At 34.1% G+C, this 16046-nt stretch overlaps 1 protein-coding gene across 1 annotated transcript; it reads left to right on the forward strand.

Annotated features, from left to right (window-relative positions):
• The first annotated feature begins 946 nt into the window (after positions 1-946).
• On the forward strand, positions 947-14445 carry LOC135686141 (protein ST7 homolog). Its single transcript, XM_065202320.2, has 18 exons — positions 947-1338; positions 2837-2919; positions 3619-3742; positions 3909-3963; positions 4741-4810; positions 5918-5975; positions 6314-6392; positions 6814-6868; positions 7649-7745; positions 8253-8350; positions 8753-8845; positions 9299-9320; positions 10083-10155; positions 10656-10758; positions 11508-11658; positions 12207-12299; positions 12771-12910; positions 14175-14445. The coding sequence occupies exons 1-18, from the start codon at positions 1155-1157 to the stop codon at positions 14268-14270; spliced, it is 1674 nt and encodes a 557-aa protein (XP_065058392.2). The 5' UTR covers positions 947-1154; the 3' UTR covers positions 14271-14445.
• The last annotated feature ends 1601 nt before the right edge of the window (positions 14446-16046 follow it).

Below are 16046 nucleotides of genomic sequence, written 5' to 3' on the forward strand. Positions count from 1 at the left end.
AACAAATATGCATATGGCCTTGAGAAAAGCAGAAAATAATAACATATTGGCTGAAAGCTTTTTCGTGTGACACTCATCAGAAAATAAAACGTCAGAATAAGTGTCCAAAAGAACACGATGAAAAAAACCCAGTTGTGGATCGAAATAGACCAATCAAGAAAACGCAAGCACAAGACCGGTATAGTTGTCCAATCAGTGCTGCTTGCCTAAGGAAGAATTACCACTGGACTTCAAGAGAGAAAACGAACTCCTTCTGTCTACACAATAGCGGCCTTTTCGTTTGTATGTAGATCAATTTCAAAACTGCAGGATGGTATTTTTCAAACAGATTTTTTCAAAGCCATTTTCAAGTTCTGTCACGCAAAATTTTTCGTCCAATAATGCAAATTCGTCAGAAAATAGGCTCTTAGACCCTACCCTTGAATTTGATCATCAGGACGCCCTTGCAACTGCTCTGTCAATGATAAATGAAACGTGGTTCAATAGAAAGTGGGAAATTACTATAATACAGGAATTAAGTGAAAAATTTCCAGATTTTTGCAGCAACTGTGCAAAGTAACTTATATGGTGGGATGGAGTTTTGGTGAAAAACCAATGGAGCGAACTTTTCGATTGTTCCAAATATAAAGGGTATGCCTTTGTGTGCTTCTGGAATAAGAGCACCTCTTGCCTCTTAAAAAATATCTTTATTGCGCAGATCTTAGTTCTCAGTAAATGCTTGTTATTTTTAGCGGATTTCCTATTTGCAGTTAGATTCATTGTAATAGTTCAGGCCCACCTTGTTCTATGCAGCAGTGCTATGCAGAATAAAAACATCGAAAAAGTGATTGTATTGGGTAAAGTGCAAGTATTGGGTAAAGAACACTTATTTGTTTAGAATAAATTTGCCTTAGATTTGATGGTACATCTTGTCTTCAGGTCAGAGCAGTTAAATGAGTTAAATTGTGAATGCGGAGGAGTAAGAATAAGTAAGACACCTGGTACAAGCCTCGTTTGGAGGTTGGCCTAAAAAATCTTTGTTGCTCCTAGGCAAGTTGAAGTTTGCTTGTTGATTAACAATTTCGGGGACTTTGTATGCAAAAAGAACGGCTGACAAAGCTTTTGAATAATAAAAAAGTCTGGAAAATAGTTTTTGTGGATTCAAGCAGCTGAAAATGGTCAGTGACGAAGATAGCGACGTCGTATCCCTCGAACCCGCTGACGAGGGGTTTAGCGCAAAGATCAGGCTATGGGTTTCGTGGTCTTGGCGATACCTTTGGGGGATATGGTTCTTGATGATTGTTGGACTTCTTTGGACTTTTCGTGGCCCTCTTAAACTGCGCGAAAATATCAATTTTGGTAAGTGAAAATTAAATGACATTCATTTCAGTAGTATTATTGTTATTGTTTTTCGACAACCATATTGAAATAGCTGTCTGTCTGGCCAGAGTTTTATCAAGTATTTATAAAGAAAGAGTTTGAAAAGAAGCTCACAATTTCTTTCCTCTTTCATGGTTTGTCGTAGCTTAAAACAATTGTTTTCCAAGGTTCGATGTGTTTACCATTTCACATTTTCTGCCTTTGTTTAACGAGTTATTTATATAGTTGTTTTTTTATCCTGCTATATTCTATAATGCCAATAGTGATTCATTTATAAATTCCTAGCTTTTATGAACATAGTTTAGTTTAGAACTAATTTGACTACACGTTTGCTTAAGGTACCTTTGCTCAAGAGCTGTTTAAACAGCTTTGTAACTAGCTCACCAGCGCCCAAGGGGAAATGGTATACCACAAAAGAGATATAACTCTATTATCCAGGACCATAGCGAGAGGAAAGTCAATAAGCAGGCTGAACGTGTCTAGTGGAACATTCTCCAGAAAGTTCATTCATATGAACAGAAACCCCTCGGAGGGCTCTTAGAATGCTGAGTCTTCTTATTGATATCACAATTCTATCCAATATAATTTACAAAACACAGGATGTTTTGGAACTATAAGACATGTTTGCTTCTGTTTCCCACAGTACAACTGTGAAATACATAAACATCACCCAAATAACAATTAAACAAAAAATATGCTTACATGATACAAACTACAATCAACTCTATGAATTATTTCACTGTGCGAAAGTGATATTAAATGTTTGATCACAAATACCGTTTAAAATTTGAATGTAAACTGTTGTGAATGAGCAAGCTATGCAATTATCTAAAAAAATTGAAAAGTTTCAAAATTCAACAGTTTAATGTTTATTATACATTTTATATGTTACTGGGTTGTTCGTCATATTCTCCAACTCATGTATTAGAAAAAAATTGCCAATTTTATTGATTTTGTTTGAAAATTTATTTTGAACTTTTTTGTCAAAATTTTCCTTTTTGACCTTTGGAAATTAAATTTATTGCATATAATTGAGAACTCTTAGGTGAAATTTCTGTTGAATTTCTGTTGTCAATGAATGAGCAGTATAATTAGCTTAACATTGCTTATTTGTAATACATTCTACATTATTGTTTCAATAAATACTTTACCTTTGGTATGGACGATATGTTAATACTGAATAAATCTTCTTACTTGAATTATCATTTGGTAATGCTATGATGTGACAAGAAATGAGAAGAAAATTGACACCATTCTAGAATTTGTCACAAACTTTCTAAAGAATTCACAGTCTATAATGTTATAAGCTGCAACTTATCATAATTGTTGGTATATACTTTGTACTTTGTGTAAATACTTGCAGCACAATCTTCCATAAAAAACCAGTATGTGTTTGTATATATTTGGCTTTGTTGCCTCTATCTCATATTTTTTGAATGGTGTAATAATTTATTTTCTTTCCTTTTCTGGTTTGTAGCATCAATATTTATGTCTGGTTTAACTCCAAAATTCTATGTTGCATTAACTGGAACATCATCACTTATATCAGGACTTATATTGGTATGTAACATGCTTTTGCACCCCAAAGTCTCTGTTTGTTATGAGTCAAAATATTGTAGAAAAAAATTTTATTTTGAAAATGAAAAAAATAGAAGCTTTTAAAAGTTACAGAATTATTTTGATGATAACAACTAACGTTGATAGCTATGATATCATTGATTAATTTTCATGATAATGAAAAAGGAATCTTGATACTTTAACTACTAAATATTTTGAAAAATTAAGAGGTGTCTGATGCAAAGTGAATATAATATGAATTAAAACAGTTACGAAATCTTTGATTTGCCCCATTTAGGAAAAAATTGTTTTCACAAAATATCAATATGTGTTTGCTTTAGTTATGTTTTTGGTGCACCTGATTTTAAGTGTTATTTTGGACAAAAAAGAGATCATGAAGTATTTAGCCATTATCAATACTTCTATCATTTTTAATAGTTTGTCTTGTATTTTTAGCAAGCAATAAGCATTCCTTGATTTGAATATTTATCAAATTATGGCCTTCATAAGATAAGGGTCCTTTGTTTGATTTGAAGTCAAATAGGATATTTCACACTGGATGTGTCTGGTTTTCTTTGTTGGAAAATCTTACAACAGATATGTCTGGTTTTCTTTGTTGGAAAATCTCACACTGGATGATATCCAGAAGTTTCAAAAGTTTTTGAATCTGGAATTGACTAGGCCTTTTGTCTTTTATTGTAGATGTTTGAATGGTGGTATTTTAGAAAGTTTGGGACATCTTTCATTGAGCAGTTCTCAGTTTTGCACCTTGGCCCATTGCTTGGAGTTGGTGATGATCCACAACAAGTGCAAAACTTAAAAGCAGGTCTGTATCAATCAATTTTTTTATAAAGTAAAGTATCTCATTTGTTTAATGGCTTAAAATAAAAAAGAGGGTCTTGTCATGTTTATGATGACTACTAATGGTGTAACAATTAAGTTTGAGCATGACAATGTTTTTGAATCCTTGAATCTGAATTTTTTTTTTGTAGAATGCAAAATGTGGAGAAACCCTATGAGTCTTTTCAGAGGTGCTGAGTATCAAAGGTTTGTCTTATATATTATGATACACAAGATGCTTCAAATACTTTGACTCTTTTTTCCTTTTATATTTTACTCATTTCATGATCTGCTATTATTAGATTATCAAAAGTTTTTTTAAAGTTACATGAAAAAGGCAATCATGTACTATTTTTTAAATTGTAAAAATGCTTCAATATATTGATTTTGACATAAAATTCTGTACACTCTTTATCAAGTTGCAAATTTTATATGCTGGCAGATATTCTGTTTGATTTGTGCTGATTTATTGTGGTTAACATATTTTATAATGTTTATAGCTAACCAACTCTAAAGCAAACTTTTTACTCAAAATCCTAATTTTCACCTATTTGTAGGTGATACAGCACCAAATTGTTTCTCCATCAATGTCTTTGTCTAGAAATTTCGCTATCAATGACCCTCCACCCGCTCCCCTTGTCCCAGTCAGGAGGGTCAGGCCACTTCCTTCTTTGTTAACAACTTAGCATTGACCAAAACAAATATTTCTTCATTCAACATTTGCATCATTATTTAAGATGGTTCTTCAAACTTTCAATGCTAGCTAGAACTAAATGGAAACTGAATACTCATTCTCAAAAAATATATTTTATGTATATATTGTTTACAACAATTTACAGAGAGCCAATTTTTTGTGTTAGTGCAAGGCCAGTTTTTCTAGGCTTAAAATTGTCTAAAATAACTTTGTTAGAATTTGAAGGGATCCTTTTATGTATTTCTTGCCTTAAGTATGAATTCTGATGCTACCATATTTTTTTACTCTAGGTTAAAATGGACTTTGCGTCTGGATGCTCTGACAAGTTATGACTTATCATTATCAATGAAAGATCATCTTGTAAGTAGATTATATTTTTTACTCTACTCTACTTTACTCTATATAATTGGTTCTTGAGCAGATAGATATTTTGGTTGCAAGTGACCTCAACTGCACACTTCAATCATTTTTCTATTGAATTTCTATTAAAGTTAAGCAGGTAAATGATATCATTGGTCTCCTGGAAGGGGCAAGTGGGCTATTCAGTCTTGCAGAAAAATTTTCAAACAAATGTACCAGGATTCATGTAAGAAGCCCCAATCCAGAGTGGTGGACAAGTAACTGCACTGAACTGGAATATCTTTTATCTGGGGTCTTGTTCGTTCTAATTGAATCTTTTGTAAATGTCTTTGCCATGTTTTAAGGAAAGGCAATGTAGGCAATTCCAATTGACTTGGTGTTATAGAGTAGAACGATCAAGGTCACCTGAAAGTTTTAGATTTAACAAAAACATATGTGTTCTTCCATGCAATCGTCGTTGCTCGTCGTAACTCAGAATCGTTTATTTGGGGAGAACCGGATTCTTAGTCGTCTTAATCTGACTCAAACTAGCCTTCTTCAAACCACGTTTTCTTTTGTTTAGATCAAAATGTATAGGTCGTCAATAAGTGAACCACTTTAACATAGACTTAACCAGTAGTTCTTGCACTGCATTTACACATAGGATTGTATGGCTCTGTTCTCGTATGTTCAAACGGCCTAAATAGCTAATCCATTACGATACCATGCCATTCACTGCAAATATTGTGAGATAACGATGATCGAGGCAGCAGTCGTTTCACCTCTTTTTCATTTCTTATTCTGATAGAAAAGTGGGCGATTTGATATATAGACTATTGTCTGTCTTTCAATAAAAATTTCATACTGCGTTTTTGGCCCAGAATAGAAAAGTAATAAAAGCCATGCATAAATTTTTGATTGTAGACTAAAATCCTTTAACGATTTCATAAAATTCTCCAAATATCTTAATTAATCATTGAATTTATACGTGGTTCATAAAACTACCAAGAAGTAATGACATGGGCGTTCAAAGGGGGACAAGGGTGAAGTGGCAGTTGCTTATGACTGGGCGGCATCGAGCCAGTATATTTATCTAATTTCTTAACGCTTTTTGTTTTTATTTTGTAGTCCTTGTTTACATGTGAGGTTGATTCTGATGCAGCTAAAGCAAGACCTGGTGACAATAGTATGTAATTACTTCCTATCGAGTTCGATTCTTTCTTTTATTATAGCATCCATTCCAAAAGTTTTCGTTTTGTATTCTGCTTTAACTAGTAGTCAAGAATTTAAATCAAGAATTGAAGCCCTGATGTCTGTCCAAAAATTTCATATGGAGCTATTTTTGTATAATTTTGGCATCAGTTGATTATTTTAATGATTTTCTGACTTTCAATCTAAAATCCTGTAGTATTTTTTGTTATGATTCGCATAATAATATAAGTTAACTGTTGCAGTAACTTCACCGAATTATTTCAAGATAAAAAATATACCACGAACACAGACTGATTTGTTGTTTGGTTTCAGAAATGGTACAAGCATGGAAAGAGAAAGATCCTACAAAGCGCATAGCTCTGGCCCATGACGCTGCAAATGAGTCGTCAAAGTACGCTGTGATTTTCAACCAGCTCTTTAAATCTACGTCCTTCCTATTTATAACTTATTCTCCATTTTCGGCAATATAAATACCCGGAAAGATTAATGACAAAAACGTTAAAGCTCGATTAACAGTAATTGTGAAACTTAATGTAGAAACATCCAGAAATAAACTTTTCATCAATATGTATAACTTTTGGAGATGCGAAGAAATGCCGAAGTTACCTACTCGAGAACCTGTTGCTTTACCAAAACTAGCATTTGACTCCAATGTTGGAGACAGTTTTATAAACAAGCATGTTTGCACGACGAAATAGCAGAATGCATTTCTTTAGCAGTCAATTTAGCTCCTTGAACAGTTTCGGATAGCGGTTTAGTACCTATCTGTGAATAATAAGGAATGTGCATAACATCTTCCTTATGCTTTTCAGTTGTGCAACTGCGTATATATTGTTATCAGAAGAAGAATCTAGAACAATAGAAGATGTAAGTTGATTTTTTCAAAAGAATAAAAATTTATGTTTGTTGAAAGTACACGTAAGTTTTTGGGATAACAAATACTCTTTTCTCTTCAAAGCCTTGTAAAAGCTTATAGTGAATGTTCAAAATAGTTTGCTTATGCACCAAGGCACAAGTGGTTTGCATGCACCACCTGAATCTCTCGCACTGTTCACAGGATGGACTTATCTCTTTTGTTGAATTCAAATTCTATCATATGTCGTTCTATAACTGAAAGGTCTGTACGCCTATCCTGTTTTTCCTCTTTTCAATATCATATAACTTCACTAAACTATAGGAAATACACCGATGGGAAACACAGTAAAATGAGCAAACAAAACAGTAATATTTGAAATATCAGTACCTTTTTTGGTGTCCTTATTTGTAGGCTGACTGACTATAAATTCTTGTCAGCCACCATTATTTTTCCATATCTGTTTACTTATGTAAAAAGTTCGTCATTACTGCAATTTGTAAATCAAACAACGTTGATTTGGACTGCCAAGGCTACGAATCTGTTCTTTGTTCATACATTTTTAATTGTAATCAAAATTCAGTTCTTTTTCTATCATTCGTGCACATGGTATGTTCTTGTCTCTCGGTGTCCAATTCTTTGTTTCATTATATTTTATTTTTCAAGGCTAGCTTTTTCTAAATGAAATTCTTTTGCATTTGATGATTTCTGTGGTTAAAACGGAGCTCAAACGGTACGTGGTTAATTGTTACCTTCGTTTTGTCATCTGATTATACATGGACATTTTCTTTTAGGCTGAGTCCCAATTTAAGCAGGCATTAAAAGCAAGTGAGACGTGGATACGACAAAAAAACTCGCCTTCAACTAACGATGATTCAGAATCTGTGCAAAGTATGTCTGTTAGGCATTTTAAAAGCAATAATTAATTTTAATTGACAATGTTGATTTATTATATTGTACTATATTTGCTACCTAGTATTTGAAGGTAGTGTTTTCTGGTCCTTCCTTTCGATGTGACCACACATCGTGATTCCTACGGCTGGAAATACAGAGAGCTGGTGGAGACATAACTTTAAGGTGAAGTTTTGTCAAGTCCGGGGCTCGAACCGCATACCCTTGGATCTGTAGTCAGCGACCCTTACCACTGAACAGTCCATGTTGATTTGATTGACCGTATAAAAGGCACGAAGGCATCTATCTTTTAATCTGAGAAATAAAGATGAGAAATTATCAATTGAATCTTTCTACTCTTGCGTTTCACTGTCAACACAATATTTAATGTTTTACCGTATCTGCTTGATTTGAAGATAAAAAATATAGCATCAGTTTTTATGGGATCCCTGTAGAACACCAGATTGCATGTAAACCCAGGATGACGTAGTGAATTTTCTCACACAGGAAGAGATACGAATGTCCACGTATACATAAGAAGACGTTTAGCAATGTGTGCAAGGAAATTAGGCCGTGTAAAGGAAGCTGTAAAAATGATGAAAGATGTGAGTAGTTTTTTTCCCTTGACAGCTATTTTAGAAAAACAGGTTGCTACCGATCATGTGATACCCACTGCTGCCACCACTGCCACTGCAGTTGCACAAAGTTCTACTGAGTGCTGTCAATCTGCATTGGGAAGCATTCATTGGAAATAAATATGTACCTAATTTCTTTTGATCTGTGCCAATAAGGGCGCTAAACATTACACTTCAAGATTCATGTTTATGATTAAAGAATAACAGATCTTTTAGAAGATTTTATGCTGATGTTTGAAGATATTAGCTGCAATACTGCTTGATTTTCAAATCTTTGAATAGGCGTGTTAGCTTTTAAACTTTGTATCTGCTCTCCAAGCACATAGGCATTTGTACGCGCATTAGTCCAGTTTTTTTATCTCTGTTTTGCAGCTTTTAAAGGAATATCCTTATCCTGCTGGTTTAAATATCCATGAAAATTTAATTGAAGCTTTGCTTGAAATGCAGGCTTATTCAGATGTTCAGGTAAATTAGTATAATTCTTTTGATTTTTGCTAACATTGCCAACGTTGTCAATGCCTTGAATTCCCGTTATCTTGCTACAATTATTATTCCCGCCAATTTATTGTGGTCTTTAAGCTCCGTCATAACACTTGCTACAAACAGTAAGCAAACAGGCAATCCAAGACTAACAAAACACTATAGTACTATAGTTTTACCCTTCTCCGTGTGAAATGATCATTGCTATTCTCAATACCTTCTTGCAGATTTCAGTGTTATTATTTTGCCTTTAGACACCAAATGTCAAAATTTGGCAACATTATAATGAAGGAAGAAAATAAATTTTTGAGAACCTCGTTCTTTTATTGAAACTATTCAAAACATTTAGCCCAGATTCTTACTTAAATTCATGTATGGTTTTTAGCATCGCAAAGATGAAGATGTTGACTTTCTAACCCATTTTCTGTTTTCTTGCAGCAAGTACTGACAAAATATGATGGTAAGTATTTTCGTCTAATGAATTATGCCTTTATCGTCTAATGAATTATAAATTATCTTTCTCAGCTTGTTCTTTTTCCCCCTTATTCCTCGTAATTTTCGTTTATTGCTCATCTTCTTTTTTCTACTCATCTTCCCATTTCTATTCATACCTAATTTTTCTCATTCACGTTTCTTTTTCCATCTGTTACCTTCTTGGCTTATTTTCTTTTCCTTACCACGCTCCTTTCGCCTTTCTCGATCTCATTTCCCATCTTTTATCATTCTCCTCCATCTTTTTACTGTTCCTCCACTTCCAGTTCCTTCCCTCTTGCTGCTATTTAGCCTCATTCTTTTCTTTAACTTTCACATTTTCTTTCTCTATCTTTTGGTTTATTTTCTTCTCCCATCTCCCTTTTTTTCTACTTCTGGCACCTCTTAAATATTTGGTATAAAGGTGACACAAACTCCATTAAGAAACAGCGCTCTCTTCAATGTTAACGTGATCCTTAAATATAAACACTATGATTGTTTCACTATGATTTTAACTTGGAAAACGACAGCATGAATGTTATAATGCCAACCAGAAATTATCGAGAAAAAACTAATTCCAAAGACAACACAAGATGATTAAGCTTATCAGATTTTCACCGAATTCTGAGATTAAAAACAGTAATCATAAACGAAGACGCCACCGTTTCAGCACCGAAGAGTATTTTCTTAATTCAAGGTCAGACATAACATTCTTCATTATTGTTCTGATAACACCAAGTTTTTTCCACAGATATAAGTCTACCGAAGTCAGCCACTATATGTTACACAGCGGCTCTTCTTAAAGCGAGAGCTGTTGCAGATAAGTGAGTTATCGTTGTTCCTGTTATTTACTTTAAGCGAGACTGTCTTTATACTATATTAAAAATTATTTTGTCAAATTCCTCTGCATAAATATCAGCTTTCAAAATCATCTTAGGCAGTGATGCAGCTTGTATTTATGAAAAGAATGCTTTTATTTTTCCGTCTATTAATTCGATAAAAATCTCAACACCTTACAACATACGCGTTTTTTTATTACTTCATGTAACGCTATGGTTTGTTTTATTGTCCTCTTACGGTATATGGCAGGGCTTAAAGTTAACTTCTGATAAATATGCTAGGACAAGCTCCCAGAAACTGATTTTTTGCAATCATTGCATGCATAGATCAAGCTAATTTGACAAGAAGCCTTCCAGAAATAAAAAATAAACATTGCTGCCTTTATTCTTCACCTTATAATTTTTACCATTATTAAGCAAGATACATTTTTGTAAGTATTATTTTATTATTGCTTCATTCTTTATAATGATATGTCTTTGTGTAGATTCTCGCCCGAAAATGCTGGTAAAAAGGGTGTCAGCCCTGCTGAAATTAGTGCAATCGAGGCAATCCACAGAGCAGTAGAATTCAATCCGCATGTACCCAAGGTATTGTTCTATTTTAGATGCATTAGGTGCCAATAAGTCAATTAGGAAAGGAGAAGGTAGAAGCGTTACGGAGAAAATAGTAAATCAATCACAACTGAGATTTATGCTTGATCATTGCCCCAAACTTTAGGGGATTTCTCATACTCTCTTGGCTGATGTGGCAGATTTCTGACAAAGTTCTTTAATAGCAAAGTATCAAAGTCGTGTTGCTCTTGATTGGAGTTTTGATACTGACACATACCCACGTTCTTTGCTTACTTTGTTAACATGAGAACTACCAATCCTAGACACTTTTGATCCTTTCAATCTTTTAAACAAATTGATCACATTTGCACAGTCCCGATCGAAATAAAATCCTACCCATGCGTCTTTTACTGAGCTCTTTTCTTTTTAAACTAAATAAAACCTTCCGTGTTTGTTGTACAATCCAGGTAGCATTAGTGGCTCTTTATTTTCATTCTGATATATGAAGAACATTTATAGCATATTTTAATCAATTAACGTATACATCGATGTACATGTGCCTGATAGTTAGTGTATAAGAGATACTGTTTTAGACGCTTTTATTTCTTACTACAGTCTTCTCTCCAAGAACACATTTTGAGAAGAAATATGATATTAATGACCTGATAGTGTCTCCTTTGCAATCATATCACCCCCCCCCCCTCCCCCATGTGAAGGAGTTTCACATTTTACTTTCCTATTGTTAATTTCAATTGAATGCTAGGTTCTTTACTTTTTTGTTGCAGTATCTACTGGAGCAAAAAAGCTTAACTCTACCCCCGGAACATATTCTTAAAAGGGGTGACAGTGAAGCAATCGCTTATGCCTTTTTTCATTTACCCCATTGGAAAAGAGTCGACGGAGCTTTAAATCTTCTGCACTGCACATGGGAAGGAAGTGAGCTGATTTATTTTTAGTGTATAATGTTTTGTTGATTGCAGCATTCCGAAAATATAAGCTGGTAGACGTACCGATAGCATTAGCCAAGCCTTTACCTTAGAAGCATTGTAGAAAAGCAGTTTGAAATTTTAGATTGTTTTGCTAATTAATGAATTAAATAACCATTTCACTAATTTCTATTTAATTTTTATTGAAAAGGAAGGTTGATCATCACCGAATAAACTCCTAAAATTGTTCCATTTGTAAATTCAAAAGCTATCACGAACAGGTTTGACATTTAATGCTTAAAACGTGTTGGATAATTTACAAGTGGAAGAGCTAAGAAAACTATCTTTAAAATAATCATGATTTTTTGATCAAATCAATTGAACTCAAGCAAATTATGCGTATGGCTAGATTAGGTCTTAAGATTTTACACACTAAATTTCATATTTTTATGTTGGAAATTTCTTGCGAGATTTTTAACATATTTTCCTATATTTATGAATGGATATAATTCTAAAAATGTAATGGATGGAAACTGGAACTTGCTATTTTGATTTCAGCTTTTAGACTTCTTCCTTATCCATTGGAGAAAGGCCATTTATTTCATCCTTATCCAGCATGCACTGAATCTGCAGATAGAGAACTTCTTCCAGGTACGAAATTTTTTTAGTTTCAACTCATTCAAGCCTAGCCCATTTAGAGTTTAGGAATTTAAACGTAATTTCTATTATTATATGAAATTTTTTATATGTTAGGATATGATATGATATGATATGTTATGTTATGTTGTGTTATGTATGCTATGTTATGTTATGTTATGTTATGTTATGTTATGTTATGTTATGTTATGTTATGTTATGTTATGTTATGTTATGTATGTTATGTTATGTTATGTTATGTTATGTTATGTTATGTTATGTTATGTATGTTATGTTATGTTATGTTATGTTATGTATGTTATGTTATGTATGTTATGTTATGTTATGTTATGTTATGTTATGTTATGTTATGTTATGTTATGTTATGTTATGTTATGTTATGTTATGTTATGTTATGTTATGTTATGTTATGTTATGATATGATATGTAAAACAACATTTAAATCATCATTTTATTACTTTTCAGCTTTTCACGATGTTTCTGTTTATCCACAAAAAGAGCTGCCTTTCTTTATTCTCTTTTCGGCTGCACTGTGTGCATTCTCAGCTCTAGTAGCGCTGCTTACGCACCAGTTCCCAGACCCCATGGCCAAAGCAGCCCATTTGGTGAGCATATATTTAATTTCCATTATAGAATAACCATACGAAGCTTAACCCCAGTGGGTTCAATATCTCCTAAGTAGAATTACAGTGTCCTTATACTTGTTATAATGTCATCCCTCCTATTTGTTTTGGTTATTGACACGAGGAACAGTAGAGGAAAGTTACACGATAGCTGAACTTTTAACTTAATTCAAAAGGTCGTAGAAAGGAAACAAAAGCGGTCCGACGGCTCACGATTCAACAGCTTTCGATCCTGCAATTCTCTACCTAACCGCTCTCGATTTGACATCTTTTGGTCCGACAGCTTTCGATCTTACAGCCTTTGGTCCGACATCTATGGACAGACGGCTTTTGGTCCGACAGCTTTTCATTACTGAACTGTTCCTTCAGGCTTAGATACATGTTCAGTTGAATCGATTATTTCGTGGAAAATCCTATTAATTTTAAAACGTGTTCTTCTGGGTTTTTCCTTCATTGCTTCAGAAGGCCATTTTTCAATCTAAAACTATGACCACGGAAATGCTAACAGTTAATTATTTAACCATTTTTCATGGTTGCTTCCTCAGTATCCTTTTACATCACTACTGTCACTAGCTTATCGAGTTGTTATGCTATATGGTTCCCTGCCTCATCAAATAATTCATAGGTGTGGTCGTGACATAGAAGTCTCTCGATGTTGCCACAAGAGGCTAAGTATTTCTTTGTGCACATTGACCTAAGACAGCGCCAGTTTTTAGAGGTCAATGTTAATTTGCCTGTATAAGATTTTCCTTCGAAGCATGTTAAACAAATGAAAAAGAATCTAGACAACAAGTAGCCATCCTACCGACCTCTTCCCTGAAAACTTCCCTATCTGAATTCCATATTCCAATTGTAATTTCAAAAGATTATCAAGAACTTTTAAATGGCAGAAGAAGAATTCAAATAATGTCGACGCTATCACTGTAACCTTCGAGGTCTGGTGAAAAATTCAAGAAATTTTCTTATTGGGTGACTCCATCTTCATATTCAATTGATTTTATCTGTTTCTTAAAGCCAAAACCCCCGTAAAAACAAGATACCAGATTCATATTACGGTTTGAAATCAATCAGTGACCAAAAAGAATCTGTTTCACCGCTAATTGAGGGTATGTGTGCAGTTGTCAGTAGCCGGGGGCAAATAAATCGATTTAAGAAGAAAATAGAGCCCCCCTTGGTGATCTGTAAATTAGTTGCATGTCCCTTGTTAGGTTTACATGGCTCATTCATTTATTGTCTTTTGTTCTAGATATTCACGTGGGTTTCCTTTCCGTTTTCCATAATGCTTCAGAAAGTTGAAGATATCTTTCCAGCCCATATTTGGCATCAACTTACCAGAATTTAACAGTCAAGGAAATTCAGTTTCTTGGTGTTTAGATTCATGACATTATCATTAATTGTTGAACGCTGGAACTTTCTAACATAAATGTTTTTAAAGACCTAGGGTTTGAATTTTAAGTGCCTAATTGTAAGGATAACTCAAAGATTTAAAAAAATATCATTAGGTATTTCAAAATATAGCCTTTTTCTTTTTATTTTCGAGGCCTGATGTATGTGTAATTTGAGGCAATCACTTGGTCTGTGCAACCCTAGTAATATATTTTAAGATCAGGGTATTATTTAGGTATTCACAGGTAGCCAGTAATTGGGGCCAAAGCTTACGTCTCTGAAAACGAAAACAGAAATATCATTTGAGGTGTAATGTTTCCGTGTCTACATTTTGATGTTCAATGGCCAATCAAATGACTTGGTGATACATCAATATGTTTTCATGTGGGTTATAAGATTGCTTCGTTAAATTTTTCATCCAAATCTGGTTCGTTTGAATTTTAAGCAACCAGCATAAACCAGCATTATTTGATGCATTGGTTCAAGTGAGTTATATGGTCATGCCAATTTGTTCCTGCGCAAGTCTTCGTGTTTCGGTTTCTCCAATCTTTACATTTACACCTTTGAAGAATTTTAAAAAGTCATTTGTGGGTTATGAAGATTAAAATAGGGTTTTATTAGCATAAAGCATATATACTCGCCAAAGACAATTTAAAATTATTTTGCAGACGTGGGTACTTCTGGGACTGCAAAAATAGTGGGATTTTGATGTAATTTTATACATCATTTGACCGATGGTTTTGTAACCCATAATCCAATGCGATTATTAATCAACAAAACGCAAGAATTGACGAATTCTACTTGGAATTTCGTGGGAGTAGCCTGTTTCTGGATTCCCACGGGTACAGGAAAAGTGGCATCAATCCAGGATTGGAGCTGATGAAAGATTTAGCGCTATTCTCCCAGGGTTATTTCGAAGGGCCCTTGGGGCTTGGAATTCAGCAGAACAGTCCAAAAATGTGCTTGCCGGTCGCCAGGATTTGCTACTACCTACTACTACCTATTAATACCGTGATACCTGGTATCATGATACCATTTCCCATACCAATACCTTAAAAGTATTTGCGCTATGAATTTCTTTCAAATTGTGACGCTGTTCATTTCAGTTTAAAGATTTAAGTGACAAAGGAACCTTTCTCTGGATAAAGCTTGCTAAAAATCTCGAACATTGGGGGCGAGTAGTAATAGCTAGTTAATGGTAATGGCTTTATTTTCAACTGATAATGTCATTTATATTTCATAAAAGATAGGTTACCAAATAGGTGAGGGGTTAGCGGCTGCCGATTGGTGAACATCAAGGACCAAATCAAACGCGCCATTTTCCCCGTCATGATACTTTTGAGCTACGTCTGGTTATATATTATCTGCTTAGGTTCGGTCATTATCAAACGACGAAAAATACGTTTGTTTACTTAATTCCGTTGATGCCACGGGCCTTTCAGCGTAAAAAGTACCACCTTTTACTACAGCTGTAGACATTCTATGCGTCGATGTGTTCCACAAATATAGACATTGGACCCATTACTAAGCACGATCGAAGATCATTAGAATTTAGATCCTGCCAGGGTCTTCTTGTTGGAAATGATGGGCCTATACAAAGATGGGCATTAGCAGCAAAGACGTCTTCATGTGAGTTTGTAAACATCCAATTTCAGGTAATGTGATATTGTCTTGTAGAGCAACTTAGGGGAACAGTTTCATGCACGATTGTTGGTTCTAAGGTGTCATAATT

The sequence above is a fragment of the Rhopilema esculentum genome, chromosome 6 (assembly GCF_057945365.1).
Source record: "Rhopilema esculentum isolate cy_ngs chromosome 6, ASM5794536v1, whole genome shotgun sequence".
NCBI lineage: Eukaryota > Metazoa > Cnidaria > Scyphozoa > Rhizostomeae > Rhizostomatidae > Rhopilema > Rhopilema esculentum.